The sequence below is a fragment of the Salvelinus alpinus genome, chromosome 11 (genome assembly GCF_045679555.1).
Source record: "Salvelinus alpinus chromosome 11, SLU_Salpinus.1, whole genome shotgun sequence".
NCBI classification, from domain to species: domain Eukaryota; kingdom Metazoa; phylum Chordata; class Actinopteri; order Salmoniformes; family Salmonidae; genus Salvelinus; species Salvelinus alpinus.
Genome location: NC_092096.1, coordinates 41,222,397 through 41,240,845, shown reverse-complemented (window position 1 = coordinate 41,240,845; position 18,449 = coordinate 41,222,397). Strand labels below are relative to the sequence as shown.

Below are 18,449 nucleotides of genomic sequence, written 5' to 3'. Positions count from 1 at the left end.
AAGTTTGAGAAAGTGCACATCTTGCACAGATTTAGGCTTTACACAGGCAGCTACCACATTTTCTAGAAAGAACAATGATGACGTGACTCAGAGCAGGCCTAGGGGAGCTGCCAGACTCCATAGTCGCAGAGTGCTCCACCCTCTCTCTGACGACTCAAAACCAAAACAAAGCAACAGAGAAGTGGAGTGAAGAGAGGGGGGGGGCAGGGGTGAGGAGAAGGGGGAGTATTTTCAATTTCAGTTGAAATCGATGACTCACAGATTCCACCAATTTCAAAATCTCTTTGCTGAAGTTAGCTACAAGTTCCACAGGAAACTGACTTGTTTGAAATTCAAAACGGGGCACAATGCATCTGGAGGGAGGGCATTACTGTACTAACAGCACCTGAGAGGACAAATCATTTTCAAATTAACACACAGTCGACAACAACAAAAAACTAGGCAAAACTGAGCAGTCCAAAACAGCCAGCCAGTATAGGGTCTGTATAGGGCAGTCAGTCTATAAAAAATATCTATAGACATGGTTCCTCTATTTGCTCAGTATCAATCTGAGCATTAACCAGAGCTAATGGGACAGCTGTGGGTCAATGGTCTTTGTCTTCATAGGTGCCAATCAGGGCCTTAAGCTGTGTGATCAGACTAGGGGACAGAGGTGCTAGTCTGCCTCTGAGTGGGTTTTTAACGGAGACGGCCGTATTGATTTCAGCTCTAGCCGGGGAGCGCCGTCTGCACTGTGTCTGAATGGAGCCAGCCCAGCCAGGTCCCCAGTCACAGTCCAGTGATCAGAGCCCTGACAGAATGACCTACCAGAGAGGTGGTGAACCTGCAAACACCGTGGGGGCAACATCACTCGAGATCTCTGTAATAGAAAAGGGTTTTAACCTTAATGTCGGAGCCAAAACCCTGTTAGAGGCCAAGTAATCCCCCCTGCACCGCTCTCATTTGAAGTGGGCCCCTGTGTGTGTGTGTGTGTGTGTGTGTGTGTGTGTGTGTGTGTGTGTGTGTGTGTGTGTGTGTGAGAGAGAGACTTTCCCTCTCTCTGCTCCAAGGCACTACCCCTGTGCTGTGTTGTGGGGTTGGTTTGGTTTGGGAGCCAACAGAGTGGAGCTGCACTAGGGCATTACTGTTCAGGGAATGCAGCAGAGCCTTTGTAGTAGAGTTGATACAGTGGAGCTCTGTGCACACCTGCTCTGACTGCTCCAAGAAGACAGGTAAACTAGGGAATGCGATCTAGGCCTGTGTGTTTTACTATTATTAGAAAAACTGACAATAATTTGAATTTGTTTGAATACTCAAATCCTCCCTCCAACAGTGCAAAACAATCAATCTTTCATTCTCCATAGTCTTTGTTTCTTTTGTTCTCCATAGCCAATAACCTTGTGTGTTTGAATTATGACGGTGATATCTGATATCCACACATTAGAAATACTTGTGTATGAAATTTCAGTACATAAATGGAGGTGTGCATACACTGCCTTCGGAAAGTATTCAGACCCCTTGACTTATTCCACTTTGTTACATTACAGCCTTAATTTAAAATGGATTAAATAAATAAAAATCCTCAGCAATCTACACACAATACCCCATGATGACAAAGCGAAAAGAGGTTGGTAGAATTTTTTGATAATTTATTACAAATAAAACAGAAATAGCTTATTTACATAAGTATTCAGAACCTTTGCTATGAGACTCGAAATTGAGCTCAGGTGCATCCTGTTTACATTGATCATCCTTGAGATGTGTCTACAACTTGGAGTCCACCTGTGGTAAATTCAATTGATCGGACATGATTTGGAAAGGCACACACACACCTGTCGATATAAAAGGTCCCACAGTTGACAGTGCATGTCACGGAGCAAAGTACAGAGAGATCCTTGATGAAAACCTGCTCCAGAGCACTCAGGACCTCAAGACTGGGACAAATGTTCACCTTCCAACAGGAAAACGACACTGAGCACACAGCCAAGACAACGCAGGAGTGGCTTCGGGACAAGTCTCTGAATGTCCTTGAGTGGCCCAGGCAGAGCCCGGACTTGAACCTGATCTAACATCTCTGAAGAGACCTGAAAATAGCTGTTCTGCAAACCTCCCCATCTAACCAGATAGCATGAGAGGATCTGCAGAGAAGAACGGGCGAAACTCCCCAAATACAGGTGTGCCAAGCTTCATACCCAAGATGACTCGAGGCTGTAATCGCTGCCAAAGGTGCTTCAACAAAGTACTGAGTAAAGGGTCTGAATACTTATGTAAATGTGATATTTTTTTTCCTTCATTTTATTATTAGCAAAAATGTCTACAAACTTGTTTTTGCTTTGTCATTATGGGGTATCGTGTGTAGATTGATGAGGGGGAAAAACAATGTACGCATTTTAGAATAAGGCTGTAACCTAACAAAATGTGGAAAAAGTCAAGGGGTCTTAATACTTTCCGAAGGCACTGTATCTAATCATTTCACTTAAGTATTTTCAATCTCTTTTTTTGTTTAAAACATCCACAATGAATAGGCTTCAACACTTCTGGAAACGCTAATTGGAATGCTTGAAATTTCCCAGATGAAATCCATCTACAGCAAGACAATGAGGAAATAATTACCACAGAGGTAGAATTACATTGGCCATTTTAATCAACCCGTGCTACCATTTCACCCTATTTATACTGTTTTTGATTCCATGACCCACTGGTAAGTAATCACTTGAAAATTACGCCTCTGTTTTTAAATGGGCTCTTGCTTTAGACACATTTTTTCAGTATAGACGGGGGTCTACTGGATTACAATAAAGATTTAGCTCTTGGATAACAACAACCATCACGCTGTTCTTTTTGGCAGAAATACTAGCACAAAAAAAAACTGATAGAGACTTTTTTTATTATATATATATAAACGTTTCTGAAGTTCACAGGACCTTACCCTGTATACTAACTAGGGTGTTACATTTTGCATGTGGGTCTAACTCATCTTTACACAACACTATTCAAAACAATGACGATACCTGTATGTCTCACTATTCTGCATTCATTTCATAGATGCTATATTGAGGCATCAATAAGCAAGAAGAGAGCTCTTCTGCGACATCCACCAGCGGAGCAATAATTCATCGACATATATCTAACATTGGAAGTGTCAAAAATTAAACTTCCTAAAGGTCATTTCTGCACCCGGGTAATAACCTTGAAGCTTCCAGAGTAAAAGCACAATCAGGGATTCACACAAAGGCCACACTAATGTCTTTCTTTTCAAGGCGACAGCCATGTCATTTGACCTCACGTCTCTTTATCCACGGCGAGAGCACTTCAACTATTTGACAATCACAGTGAATAATGTGTCGATTAAACACCTAAAACTGGCGTTAGATCATGGCAATTTATTTAAGGCCCGGGCCTGCAGAGCCAAAGCCCAGTCTGGAGGAGATATCAGCGGAGTGTATTCCTCTAGGGGCCGAGCCACACAAGACCCTGCTAGCTGCCACATACTGGGGACTTATAGTTGAAGGGCTCTAACAAGAAACAGTGACCTGAAGATACATGCCCTTTAAACTTTGCATATTAAAAAAGGTCAGAAATAACTTGAGCTAAATAAACACAAGTTTAACTGTTAAAGAGTAACTTTAATGAAATAACATTTTTTTCCAGCGAAAACCAGATGTTTCCGGCTAAGTTGTAGTGAAACACGTCAATTCCGGTCTTCATTTTAACAGTTTACTGCAAAAGTGATATTTTGGTCTTTTTAGTAGAAAATCTAGCTCTTTTTGCCCTTAGCGGATCAACTCTACCTTGAGAAGGTTCCAATATGTCATCTCAATGGAAGGGTTCAGTATGAAATACACTCCCTTCTAGATGTGCTGAGTGGTACCACCTCAAGGCTTACTGTAAAAGCAGATGACAGCGCGCCTTATTTGGCAATGGTCTTGGTAAGTGGAGTGTGCCAATATATCTTGCATGACGCTTCCTTGACTACTGACGTTACAAAATTCAAAAGGCAGTAAGGCACGTTTCCACATGACCAAATTCAACATTTCTGCTTACCGTTTCATACACATCTATGTGCTTTTACGAAAATAAAAAAAATGTAGGCTATGAGAATTATACGTTTATATTTGTAGCTACATCCACCGTCCAAAGACAGATGACAATGGTGGTCATGCCAACTATTTTCCCCAATCTCTATAACTGGCACAGTCTGCTTAAACAGCTCATAGTTAGTTCACTGGTTGTGAGTTCTAATCCCACAAGGGGCAGATATTTTTCCTGTGCCCAAACACTTTTAATTCTGAAAAGTGAAACCATACCTGTGAGGGGTCGCCCTGATAGTAGTTGTAGATTTTTATACAGTACCCAAGACCAATCTGAGAGTTAATTTGACCATTGGAAAAAGAGCTACTTCAATATTGCAAATTGTATTGAGACCCTAATTTTCACTTTGAAGGTGAGGATTGCACTTTTCTTCCCACAGCAAGAACGCAATAAATGTGAGTCCACGTTTCATAATTTTTTTTGTGCCCCATGGGGGATTTGAACTTACACCACAGGTGGCAATAGATAAAGAACTCAGCGCCTTACCACTGTGAGCCAACTGTCCAGAGGCTAATATACTCGCAATGCACAGAATTGTATTATCAGAGTTTGCCAGTGGACTTCTGGTAAGTATGTTTTAGTGAGAAAGTGTTGGGATCAGGTACAACTAAGTTTACCCACCCACAAAATTAATATTTAGGAGCATTCCCCCCCACCCACTTCTCGCCTGAATGCATTCTTTTTGGGGGGAAGGGGTTGGGCAAAGGTTGAAATTGGGGCTAAAGTTCCCCTTTAAGACAAAACGTTCAAATAACAAGCGCCAGCTTTTCTGTTTTGATTCAGGCTAATAAAAAACAACAGCCCAAGACAAATCACATGCAGCCTAGGGCACACAACAAGTTGGAAATCGGACAGAGGGATGAAAGAAAAAAGGAATAAATTGGCACTGTGTGGTCAGTCAGATGATTTCCTGTTTCAGTAAGTGAGGGCTTCATTAGAATCAACCAGACCAGTTCAGTGTTCATCAGCTCCTCGCCCTGGATATCCAACATTGCATTCTGTAAGCTAACTGTATATTCAAAAGATGTCCATTCAATCTGCTAAACAGAACCTCTATACACAGATTACGTTTTTATAATTATTTGAAGTGACTAAGACATGTTCCTGTACCTTTCCCTCAAAAGGAGATTTGTCGTGTCCCTCACTTTCATATTCCCCAAACACCCAGTCTGTGGGGGGTAACTACAACTACTACATTAAAACTGTTGTCACAGACTTCTTTATTTTTAGATGAAAGTGATGCATTTTACTTGCCAGTAGTGCATTACATACATTACATTAAAAAAAATTATTTCAGCTTTATTTAACCAGGTAGGCCAGCTGAGAACAAGTTCTCATTTACAACTGCGACCTGGCCAAGATAAAGCAAAGCAGTGCAACAAAAAACAACAGAGTTACACATAGGATAAACAAAAGTAGTCAATAACACAATATAGAAATCTATATAGTGTGTGCAAATGGACTAAGGAGGTGAGGCAATAAATAGGCCATAGTAGCGAAGTAATTACAATTTAGCAAATTAACACTGGAGTGATAGATGTTCAGATGATGATGTGCAAGTAGAAATACTGGTGTGCAAAAGAGCAAAACAATTAATAAAAACATGGGGATGAGGTAGGTAGTTTGGTGGGCTATTTACAGATGTGCTATGTACAGCTGCAGCGATCGGTAAACTGCTCAGATAGCTGATGCTTAAAGTTAGTGAGGGAGACATAAGTCTCTAACTTCAGCGATTTTTGCAATTCGTTCCAGTCATTGGAACAGGCAGCCAAAGGTGGTGTTGGCTTTGGGGATGACCAGTGAGATATACCTGCTGGATCGCGTGCTACGGGTGGGTGTTATGGTGACCAGCGAGCTGAGATAAGGCAGAGCTTCACCTAGCAAAGACATAGATGACCTGGAGCAGGTGGGTCTGACGACGAATATGTAGAGAGGGCCAGCCGACGAGAGCATGCAGGTCGCAGTGGTGGGTGGTACATGGGGCTTGTGACAAAACGGATGGCACTGTGAGAGACTGCATCCAATTTGTTGAGTAGAGTGTTGGAGGCTATTTTGTAAATGACATCGCCGAAGTCGAGGATCGGTAGGATGGTCAGTTTTACGAGGGTATGTTTGGCAGCGTGAGTGAAGGAGGCTTTGTTGTGAAATAGGAAGCCAATTCTAGATTTAATTTTGGATTGGAGATGCTTAATACGAGTCTGGAAGGAGAGTTTACGGTCTAGCCAGACACCTAAGAATATGTGGACAACTACAAATACCAAGTCAGAACCGTCCAGAGTAGTGATGCTAGTCAGGCGGGCGGGTGCGGGCAGCAATCGGTTGAAGAGCATGCATTTAGTTTCACTAGCGTTTAAGAGCAGTTGGAGGCCACGGAAGGAGTGTTGTATGGCATTGAAGCTCGTTTGGAAGTTTGTGAACTTTTTTGGGGTAGGGTGCAGCATTCGGAATTTTTGAAAAGAGTGCCCAAAGTAAACTGCCTGCTACTCCGGCCCACAAGCTAGGATATGCATATAATTACAGATAGATTTGGATAGAAAACTCGAAAGTTTCCAAAAAACTGTTAAAATAATGTCTGAGTATAACAGAACTGAAATTGCAGGCGAAAACCTGTGGAAAATCCATCCAGGAAGTGCTATTATTTTGAAATTGATGTTTTTCCATTGAAAGCCTATCCACCATTTAAAGGGATAGGACCCAGATTCCATTCCCTATGGCTTCCACTAGCTGTGAACTCTTTAGACATTGTTTCAGGCCTTTATTCTGAAAAATGAGGGAGAATGAGCAGTTTCAATGAGAGGCCAGTGGAATTTCCCAATTGGTGCGCAATCCCGAGAGCGCGCTTTCTTGTTTTTCTTTTATATTGACGACGCTATTGTCCGGTTGAAATATCGATTATTTAGGCTAAAAACAACAGAGGATTGATTATAAACATCGTTTGCTGATTTGTAGGGATCCAGATTCTGCAGCTCTTTCAGGACGTCAGCTGTCTGGATTTGGGTGAAGGAGAAGCAGGGGGGGGCTTGGGCCAGTTGCTGCGGGGGGTGCAGAGCTGTTGGCCAGGGTTGGGGTAGCCAGGTGGAAAGTGTGGCCAACCATCATCCAAAATTCCATAACCATCACAACCCTACCTACACCTGCTAGCTACAGTAGCTAACCTTGGTTTGACAAGTTCTTGCTTCGAAATCCTTTTTCGAAGCTGCTCCGGTAAACAAACCAATGGCAAGTCATTAGCGTAAGACCGAAAAGGCGCCCAGGAAAAGTTGAACATCCTAGAAACAAAGAGCTACTGTGTCAGAATGTAAACAATCCTCTAACCACAACTACATGGATGGAAGCTATCGGGTTGTTGTTGCTATTAGCGTTGCCGGAAACCACACTCTCCTTATGGAGTGGCAAACACAAGAGGGGTTTAGAGGAGTTAGAGTTGCTGCTTTTTCTGATTCTACTGCTGTACTATTCAGACCTGTAATGTGGATAATCAAGTCTGTTTCAAAACGGTAAATCTTCAGGTAATGAGATTTTCTTTTGCCAAGAGGCCAAAGCAGTGTGATTTAAGTGTAAAATATTGCTTCTGCAAACTCCGCAGGTTAAATGACAAGCAGTAAGAGGCATTGTGAGTGGGTTAATAGTGACACTTGAAGACAAGAGATTGGTTGGTAGTGAATTGGCAGAACATTCTGGATAGAACAGAACAGGTTGTTTCTATTATCACAGTTCTAACTCAGTAGGACTCAGAGTTGTAAATAGGGTGTGACATGTACTTTCCATTCCCCCCAAAAAAGTGAGAACTTTCCAATCAATTTATTTTAGTTTCCCCTATTATTTCTGCTGAACAAAAGGGCACAATGATGCATGAGGAAGCGTTTACATTGCTTAACCCTTTACACTCGTGGGAATTGAAATGTTTTACAGAAGAAATATGAAATGCATAACCATTGTAGCAGTTGAAAGGGAAGAGTTTGGCGATAATGGGACAATTATTACACTAAAAGGTGAGGATACAACAGTTCACCAGACAAGACTGAATCCAACCATTACACTTGATTTTCTATACATGTTGCCGCATTTTTTGATAATGAAATCGGAAAATACACTGGAGACATTCTGTAACATGATAAGACTATTCCTGGAAAATGTGGGGACGGTGCATCATAAGACAAACAAATGACAGGGGTTTGGTTGAGGACTAACTGGTGACCCCAAGTGGCCACACACACCTCTCCAAAGTGTGCCTAATTCCTAAGCAATTTCAATGCACTTCTAATGATTCAAAGAACAGCCTTCAACTCTTCTTGTCGAGCGCGGTGCTCAAGTTCAGAACGCCTGCCAGTCGAAATCCATACAGCGCTGTGAAGAACATAGCCAGAGCTCTGACGTCATGTATAGCATGTTACTGTACAGCCACTATGTTCCAATTAGATGCTTATTAGTGACATTTTCAACCCATTTACTGGTATGAGTGTAAAGGGTTAAGAAACAACCAAGTGTGTATCACCTTAACTGCAAAATAACCACAGATTGCTTTGCTGTTGCTATGGCCCCTTCTCTCCTTTCATTAGTAACTGAATCTTTCAGCCAGGTAGCATATTTACATTTTAGTCACTTAGTACAGGGTTTCCCAAACTCGGTCCTGGGGGCCCCCCTGGGTGCACATTTAGGTTTTTCCCTAGCACTACACAGTTGATTCAAATAACCAACTCATCATCAAGCTTGATTATTTGAATCAGGGCCCCCACCAGAGAGTTTGGGAAACCCTGATTTAGCAGACGCTCTAATCCAGAGCGACTTACAGTTAGTGCACTCATCTTAAGATAGCTAGGCGGGACAACCACATATCAGTCAATAGTACATTCTCCTCAAAGTAGCCATCAGCAAAGTCAGCGCTAGTAAGGGAGATTTCTTTTCACAAATAAGGAGAACTAAGCATGTTATCCGCTTCACTCTAAATATGGCTACAGTGCAAACACACTAAAACACTATACGTGCCTTCTAAAATGATTTAAGTGCACTGAAAGCTGAAACAAGTGGGCCTAGACAGTCAAAGCCAAACCACAACAGGATTTCCTCACTCACACTACAGAAAGCTGAAGGGTTAGAAGAGCAACCAGGAGGAAACATGCCAACTATTCGTCCTTATAGCAGAATGAGAGAACGTGCATGTTACTTCATCCCATGTTATTGTTATTTAATCCCACAAGCCATTGTATTAGACTTCAATACCATCTTGCCATTTCTCTCTGAAACTGGGAGGGTGACTTTTCAGAGGGACCATCTGTCAACGGGCATACGTCACTCTGCCACAGGGCCTAGCAGTGACAAGTGTTGATTGATGATGCCAGTTTATGACAAGTCCGAAGGTCCTGACAGAACATGGTCATGACAAAAACATTACTCAGGTAAGATAGCTGGGCTTGGCTACTGCACAAGGCTATACATGTTTAGAGTATTTCTGTCGCTATGTCATTGTTTCTGTCAATGTGTATAGTACAATTGTTAGGTATTGTGTTTTGTGTGGATCCCATTAAAGTAACAGATGAGGATCTGGGCAAACACGTAATAGCAGGATTTCCTGAGGTGCCCCTCATTGTAACACTTACTTCGAACAGGGTCAAAATAGGTAGGGTTTTCCCCCGTCACGTGACTTTGTACTTCAGTGGACGTGCCTCTGGGACACGATGTTCTGGATGGGTTTGTAGTTTCAGATGATTCGTTACTGCCACAAGCATCTAGGACAAAAGCACACAACATAAGAAATTGAACAACTGTTTAGCCTAAAAAGAAGGGGGGAGGGAGAGCACGACAAACAGATTGTTTGCATGCCCTCCCGTTGAACAACAACTGGTCAAAATAAAGTTGCATTATGTACCTCTACTCAGAAACAGATGTAAAAGGTGAGGAGAAGGTCAACTTCGGTGGACGTAATACTAATATCAGGGACAGAAGGACAAGCCAAGCCAGGGCTGCCTTATTTTTGCCAGAGAAAACATTGTCCCTTTCCTTTCCTTTGTCGAAAGGTTACACAACAGACTCGGGAGCAAGGCGGTTCAGGTAAAAGCCAATGCCAGATTTCTGGATCTAATTTTCTCTACTCCCGGCTGTGCACTACCTGCCAAGGTTGTTAGAACCATAAAAACAGCATTCATCTACATTGAAAAACGTATGTAGGTAAAAACCTGCTCCAATAATTATGCAAAAGGTCAGCCGTCTCTCCGAGTGACGTTATTAGTACTGTGTTCCCTCATAAAATACTGTACATTAAATGATCATTGCAAGAGTGCCGTCTCCATTCCTGCTATGTTTAGCCAATAGGGTACAACAACAAAAAACATCTACAATGGCTTTATGACATACAAAAGAAAGGAGGACCAAGGCACTCTTCATACAATTAATTAAAATGCCTTTATTTGTATGGCATGCTCAATGGAAACAAAGTTCTACATTTCTCATGCGTTTAGGCTGCATGGCTTTCGTCAGGGAATCTTTATGACATAGTTGAAAAAACAAATTCCCGTTTGCTTCAGACAGATCCTGTTTCTTTCTTCTTCATTTTATGTTTTGGTTGTAACCATAGCCCTTTTCATGTTGTTTTGTTCTGAAAAAGAAGGTGACGAATGGCTCAGCACAACATGGCAAATGTTATTTTCCTTGGCCGGATGATGTATTTGTTGCAGGTCTGTAATGCTGTCGCTCTGTTTAGTAAGCAATGGCAGATAGATAAATGAGCCACAGTGGCTCTAGAGATATGGCCCAATCTTAGCCAGAGGCAGGGGCTGATAGATGGCAAGTCTTTAGTCTTGGTGTGACTCCCTCCCTCTCAGATCGATGCACACTTACAGTAGCAGTGTGTGATGCATCGCTGTATTTAGTGATTACAGTTAGAAATAAATTAGCCTATTCTCAGAACATCTACAGCCTCCTGAGAGAGGGGAAATCCAGTCTTAACTGAGAAAGGCTTTGAAGGTCCAGCAAAAATCCATTTGCCACCCGTCCCTGTGATTGCTTACTCTGTCCTACTTTGCTATTTTTGACAGTGCTGTAATGATGCTTGGTATAAATAGGATGGGTAACGGTTCAGTGGCTGTTTGAAAGAAGAAGGGGGGAAAAAACGGGGCCAAGCTTATTTTACATGTGATAATCTTACGGGCAACTACAAAGTTAATTAAAAACTATAATTGGCTGTGGTTCCTGCTAATAGTCACCAAGGCGTTCCTTCAATCTTTATTGTGAAATAATGAAAACATTATCATGCCTAATGCTGGTGTATAGCTACTGATGTCTGGCAAAACGACAGGAATATAATTTAGAGGGAATGGGTTCATGTTGGTTGTTATTATTGTTCTGAGTGAACTGATGGATTCTGACATGCAAGGAAAACAAGATCATGATTTCAATGATGACTAATTTTCCATCTTGACCAAGTTATTATTGATGGAATATTCCATCAATGGTAAATTGACAACAGGGTTAATTGAAAGTGGAAGAGACATAGAGCACAAGTACAACACCTTCACCAAATAAATAAACAACAATTGCATAACAGCCATGTTGTCAGCCCTTATATGCAGTATAATGTCATACCGTGAGAGTTTGGGAGAAGAGGACTTGTCTCCTGTTGAATGTTCTTCCCTGGCCCAGCAGGCCCTTCCAGAGGTAAGACGGTCTCAGTGGACATGAGACAGTCCTCTTGGAGTGATACACGACAGATAAAGATGAGCCTCCTTTTCCTCCTTAGTCCTCAACCCTGGGGATTTGAATGTAGACTTGAGTAACAAACTACCACTCAAGTAAACGACAATGAGCAAGTTACTGGTTCTCTCTCATAGAGAGCAGAGTATGAGTGACGTCAAACCACAATATGTCGTTAAAAGTAAGTGGAATTTTCCCACTTTACTGCCTTACAGAAACTATAGAAACGGAAAGGAAATCTGCAACTAAGTCGTTTAAATGTATAAATATGGTTATTTATTATCGAATAAATCATAAGCAAAACTATGTAAACATGCATAATAAGTTTGTTGATAAGTACCTTACAAACATGACAACTCCCTGTCTCAAGTTTGACTTATTCCCATCCCTCCTCCACAGTGAAACGCCTTCTCGTTGAAAAATTCCGCACGAGTTGTAAATTCAAATATCTCCAAAGTTATCAATACGTTTCCAATGATTCCGTTTATCGCGCTATTCGCGCGGGAAAAGTTGAAATATTACTCCTAATGTCATCGACATTCTGCTGGTTCGCTTGAAAAAAGTTTGGACTAAAACATTTTCATCATATCCGGATTCCGAAAGCCACTCGCGCATGCTCGGCCAGCTGCAGAAATTAGAGAGCTCGCGTGCAGTGTGTCTAAGGACCATGGGAAAATGTTGGAGAAGTAAACTTTGACGTGTAAACTATTGCCACTTGACTGTATCCTAAACAAAGTGTCCTCGAAGTATAGCTGCTGCTTATTTGCTCTGAATAGTATTACCTATCATTATCTTGATATCCATCGATGCACCTTGTCCAATAATGTGGCAGAGCATCCTCCAACTCATCACACAACTCAAATAGTTTTTATCTAACTATTAGGCTGATCACTACTGAAGTTTAAAACTTATTGAAGAGTACTTAAAAAAATAAAAAAGTTGCATGGACTCTTAAATAGTGTTTAAGATGATTTTTGAATTACTACCTCATCTCTGTAACCCACACATACAAGTATCCGTAAGGTCCCTCAGTCGAGCAGTAAATTTCCAATAAAGATTCAACCAGAAAGATCTGGGAGATTTTCACAAAGAAGGGCACCTATTGTTAGATAAATATACAGTACCAGTCAAAAGTTTGGACACACCTACTTATTCCAGAGTTTTTCTTTATTTTCACTATTTTCTACATTGCAGAATAAAACTATGAAATAACACATATGGAATAATGTAGTAACCAAAAAAGTGTTAAACAAATCTAAATATTATATATTTGAGAATCTTCAAAGTAGGCATCCGTTGCCTTGAAGACAGCTTTGCACACTCTTGGCATTCTCTCAACCAGCTTCATGAGGTAGTCACCTGAAATGCATTTCAATTAACAGAGGTGCCTTGTTAAAAGTTAAATAGTGGAATTTATTTCCTTCTTAATGCATTTGAGCCAATCAGTTGTGTTGTGACTAGGTAGGGGTGGTATACAGAAGATAGCCCTATTTGGTAAAAGACCAAGTCCATATTATGGCAAGAATAGCTCAAATAAGCAAAGAGAAACGACACTCCATCATTACTTTAAGACATGAAGGTCAGTCAATGCGGAAAATTTCAAGAAAGTTTCAAGTGCAGTAGCAAAAACGGTTAAGTGCTATGATGAAACTGGCTCTCAAGAGGACCGCCACAGGAAAGGAAGACCCAGAGTTGCCTCTGCTGCAGAGGATAAGTTCATTAGAGTTACCAGTCTCAGAAATTGCTGCCCAAATAAATGCTTCACAGAGTTCAAGTAACAGACACATCTCAAGATCAACTGTTCAGAAAAGACTGCATGAATCAGGCCTTCATGGTCGAATTGCTGCGAAGAAACCACTACTAAAGGACACCAATAATAAGAAGAGACCTGCTTGGGCCAAGAAACACGAGCAATGGACATTAGACCAGTGGAAATCTGTCCTTTGGTCTGATGAGTCCAAATTTGAGATTTTTGGTTCCAACCGTCATGTCTTTGTTAGACGCAGAGTAGGTGAACGGATGATCTCCGCATGTGTGGTTCCCACTGTGAAGCATGGAGGAGGTGTGATGGTGTGGGGGTGCTTTGCTGGTGACACTGTCAGTGATTTATTTAGAATTCAAGGCACACTTAACCAGCATGGCTACCACAGCATTCTGCAGCAATACACCATCCCAGTTTGTGCTTAGTGGTACTATCATTTGTTTTTCAACAGTACAATGACCAAACACACCTCCAGGCTTTGTAAAGGATATTTGACCAAGAAGGAGAGTGGTGGAGTGCTGCATCAGATGACCTGGCCGCCACAATCACCCGACCTCAACCCAATTGAGATTGTTTGGGATGAGTTGGACAGCAGAGTGAAGGAAATGTGCTCAGCATATGTGGGAACTCCTTCAAGACTGTTGGAAAAGCATTCCAGATGAAGCTAGTTGAGAGAATGCCAAGAGTGTGCTAAGCTGTCATCAAGGCAAAGGGTGGCTACTTTGAAGAATCTCAAATATAAAATATATTTTGATTTGATTAACACTTTTTTAGTTACTAAAAAATTCCATATGTGTTATTTCATAGTTTTAATGTCTTCACTATTATTCTACAACATAGAAAATAGTACAAAATAAAGAAAAACCCTGGAATAAGTCGGTGTGTCCAAACTTTGACTGGTACTGTATATATATTTTTAAAGCAGATATTGAATATCTCTTTGAGCATGGTGACGTTATTAATTGATACACTTTGGATGGTGCGTCAATATGCCCAGTCACTACTAAGATAAAGGCATCCTTCCTAACTCAGTTGCTGGAGAGGAAGGAAACCGTCTTTCGGATGGGATGTTAAACGAGTGTCCTGACTCTCCGTGGTCACTAAAGATCCCATGGTACTTGTCGTAAGAGTAGGGCATAGGAGGCTGCTGAGGAGAGAATGGCTCATAATAATGGCTAGAACGGAGCAAATTACTTTTTTTTATGTATTTGAAACCATTCCACCTAATCGTCCCCAGCTTCCAATTTGCTCATTCATCCCCCTACTCTTCCCTGTAACTATTCCCCATGTCATTCCTGTAAATGAGAATGTGTTCTCAGTCAACTTACCTGGTAAAATATGGATAAAAAATTAAATAAAAACACTCAGGGATTTCACCATGAGGCCAACTTGAAAGAGCTTGAAGAATTAAAAAAATAATTATGTGTAAATATTGTACAATCCAGGTGTGCAAAGCTCTTAGAGACTTACCCAGAAAGACTCACAGCTGTAATCGCTGCCAAAGGTGATTCTAACATGTACCGAATACGTATCTAATCAAGATATATTAGTTACATAAAAAAAAAAAAATGTTTTTACAAATGTTATAATTTATCTTCCACTTTGACAGAGTATTTTGTATAGATCGTTGCCAAAAAAAAGTCAATAAAAATAACTATTTTAATCCCACCTGGTACATAACAAAATGTGGAAAAAGTCAAGGGGTGTGAATACTTTCTGAAGGTGCTGTATTCTCCTACTTTGAAGGGGTAAGAGGGGCAGGCTCTAGTTGAGATGATCATATCTGCCAATCAGAGCTGTGTATGTAAATATATTTAAATGTATATCAACAAGCCCACACAAAGGGCTTCCCGACTGGCGCAGCGGTCTAAGGCACTGCATCGCAGCGGTCTAAGGCACTGCATCGCAGCGGTCTAAGGCACTGCATCGCAGCGGTCTAAGGCACTGCATCGCAGCGGTCTAAGGCACTGCACCGCAGCGTTCTAAGGCACTGCATCGCAGTGCTTGAGGCGTCACAACAGACCTGGGTTTGATCTCATGCTGTGTTGCAGCTGGCCACGACGGGGAGACCCATTAGGCGGCGCACAATTGGCCCAGCGTTGTCCGGGTTAGGGGAAGGTTTGACCGGTTGAGATGTCCTTGTCCCATCACGCTCTATCGACTCTTTGCGGCGTGCCGGGCGCATACACGCTGACGTTGGGGTGTTTTCTCCAACACATTGGTGCGGCTGGCTTCCGGGTTAACTGAGCAGTGTGTCAAGAAGCAGTGCGGCTTGGCAGGGCCGTGTGGCTCTCGACCTTTGCCTCTCACGAGTCTGTACGGGAGTTGCAGCGATGGGACAAGACTGTAACTACAAATTGGGGAGAAAAAGGGGTAAAAAGTACTAAAATAAATAAAATACTAAAAACAAGCTCACGCAATCAGACTGAGCAATGGCAAAAGGAGGCTCAGGGAAATAAATTTAAAAAAATGTATGTTGCCTCCCAGGTGGCGCAGTGGCCTAAGGCAGGTAGCTGCGCCACCAGAGACTCTGGGTTTGAGCCCAGGCTCTGTCGCAGCCGGCCGCAACCGGGAGGCCCATAGGGCGGCGCACAATTGGCCTAGCGCTGTCTGGGTTAGGGAGGGTTTGGCCGGCAGGGATATCCTTGTCTCATTGCGCACTACGACTCCTGTGGCGGGCCGAGCGCAGTGCACGCTGACCAGGTCGCCAGGTGTACGGCGTTTCCTCCGACACATTGGTGCTATAATGTTCAAAGTAGTCCTGAAGAATAAAACAACAGACCACTTCAACTACAATAACATTCTCAGTAGCGGTTACAGAAAAAAACTAATCTTGCTATGACTTTGATATCTTGTTGTTTATCTACCTTGAACGCACTGTACGCCGCTCTGGATAAGATTGCCTGTTGAAAAACCAAATGTAAATGTAAAAAATAAACACTTACAAAGCATGTTGGGTATTATTATAATAAGCCCCGCCCCCAAACATGTCCACATTTTGTTGTTTCCGACCAGACCAAATCCGAACGAATCATAGACGCCTAGGCTATGTTTCACAAGTTTTAACAGTAGAGTACAGTACTGTACGGTATGGTACGGTACAGTAGAATTTTATCACTGGGGCCAATATCCCTGCAATCCAGGACCTCAATGTCAGGCAGAGTCAGAGAAAGGCCTAAAAAATTGTCAAAGACTCCAGCCACCCAAGCCATAGACTGTTCTCTTTGCTACCACACGGCAAGCTGTACCAGTGCACCAAGTCTGAACCCAACAGGAACCTGAACAGCTTCTACAGTCAAGCCATAAGACTGCTAAACAAGACTTTTAAATAGCTAATCAAGTGGATACGCGGACTACCTACACTAACTTTCTTGCACTGACTCTATGCACACACTGGACTCTACCCACACACTCAAACATACTTACACTGACACCCCAACACAAACTACAAACGGCCACACACAACATGTGCACACACGCATACTTACAAACACACACACACACACACACACACACACACACACACACACACACACACACACACACACACACACACACACACACACACACACACACACACACACACACACACACACACACACACACACACACTGCTGCTACTGTCTATTATCTATCCTGTTGCTTAGTCACTTTACCCCTAACCACAGTGCATTTGAAAAGTATTCAGACCCCTTGACTTTTTCCACATTGTTACGTTACAGCCTTATTCTAAATCATTTTTTCCCTCATCAATCTACACACAATGCCCCATATTGACAAAGTAAAAACAGGTTTAGATTTTTGCACATTTATTCAAAATAAAAAACGGAAAAATCAAGTTTACATAAGTATTCAGACCCTATACTCAGTACTTTGTTTAAACATCTTTGGCAGTGATTACAGCCTTGAGTCTGCTTGAGTATGACAATTTTGGCACACCTGTATTTGGGGAGTTTTTACAATTCTTCTCTGCAGATCCTCTCAAGCTCTGTCAGGTTGGATGGGGAGTGTCACTTCACAGCTTTTTTCAGGTCTCGCCAGTGATGTTCGATCGGGTTCAAGTCCGTGGTCTGGCTGGGCCACTCAAGGACATTCAAAGACTTGTCCCGAAGCCACTCCTGCGTTGTCTTGGCTATGTGCTAAGGGTCGTTGTCCTGTTGGAAGGTAAAACCTTCGTGCCAGTCTGATGTCCTGAACGCTCTGGAGCAGATTTTCATCAAGGATCTCTCTCTATACTTTGCTCCATTCATCTTTCCCTCAATCCTGACTAGTCTCCAGTCTTCTTTTACGGGCTCTGAAACAATTGTGTTTTTTCGCATTATTTGTAACTTATTTTGTACATAATGTTTCTGCCACTGTCTCTTATGATGAAAATAGCTTCTGGATATCAGGACAGCGATTACTCACCTTGTACTGGACAAAGATTCTTTCTTTAACGAGTTGGACGCAAAGGATTTGCTTCAGACACCTGACATGGCCCACATCCCCGTCATTCGCAGGAGAAAGTGACAGAGATATTAGGAACGTAGGTCGGGGTGCCTTGTAAGGATCCGACGGCGAGTGGGTAATCAGTCCTATTAGACAAAGTTCAATCATTAGATAACAAAATAGACAAGTTACGATCACGAATATCCTACCAACTGGACATTAAAAACTGTAATATCTTATATTTCACCGTGTAGTGGCTGAACGACGACATGGATAAAATATAGCTGGCGGGGTTTACACTGCATCGGAAAGACTTTAATTAAATGTTAAATGGTGTTGGTCTGTGTATATTTGTAAACAACAGCTGGTGCACAAAATCGAATATTAAGGAAGTCTCGAGATTTTGCTCGCCTGAGGTAGAGTATCTCCTGATAAGCTGTAGACCACACTATTTACCAAGAGAGTTTTCATCTATATTCTTCGGAGCTGTCTATTTACCACC

General features: G+C 42.0%; 1 protein-coding gene across 2 annotated transcripts in view; it reads right to left on the bottom strand.

Annotated features, from left to right (window-relative positions):
* LOC139534173 (myoD family inhibitor domain-containing protein-like) overlaps positions 1–12,371 on the bottom strand; it is a 34,799-nt gene extending 22,428 nt beyond the window's left edge. The window contains exons 1-3 of one of the 2 annotated variants that reach the window (XM_071333033.1): positions 12,098–12,371; positions 11,650–11,812; positions 9,669–9,797 (exon numbers count right to left, since the gene is read on the bottom strand). In XM_071333033.1, coding sequence (XP_071189134.1) covers positions 9,669–9,797; positions 11,650–11,743 — 223 coding nt within the window. In that variant the 5' untranslated portion in view covers positions 11,744–11,812; positions 12,098–12,371. The remainder of the gene's footprint in view (positions 1–9,668; positions 9,798–11,649; positions 11,813–12,097) is intronic. The other variant, XM_071333032.1, reaches the window with a different exon arrangement.
* Positions 12,372–18,449: the final 6,078 nt, after the last annotated feature.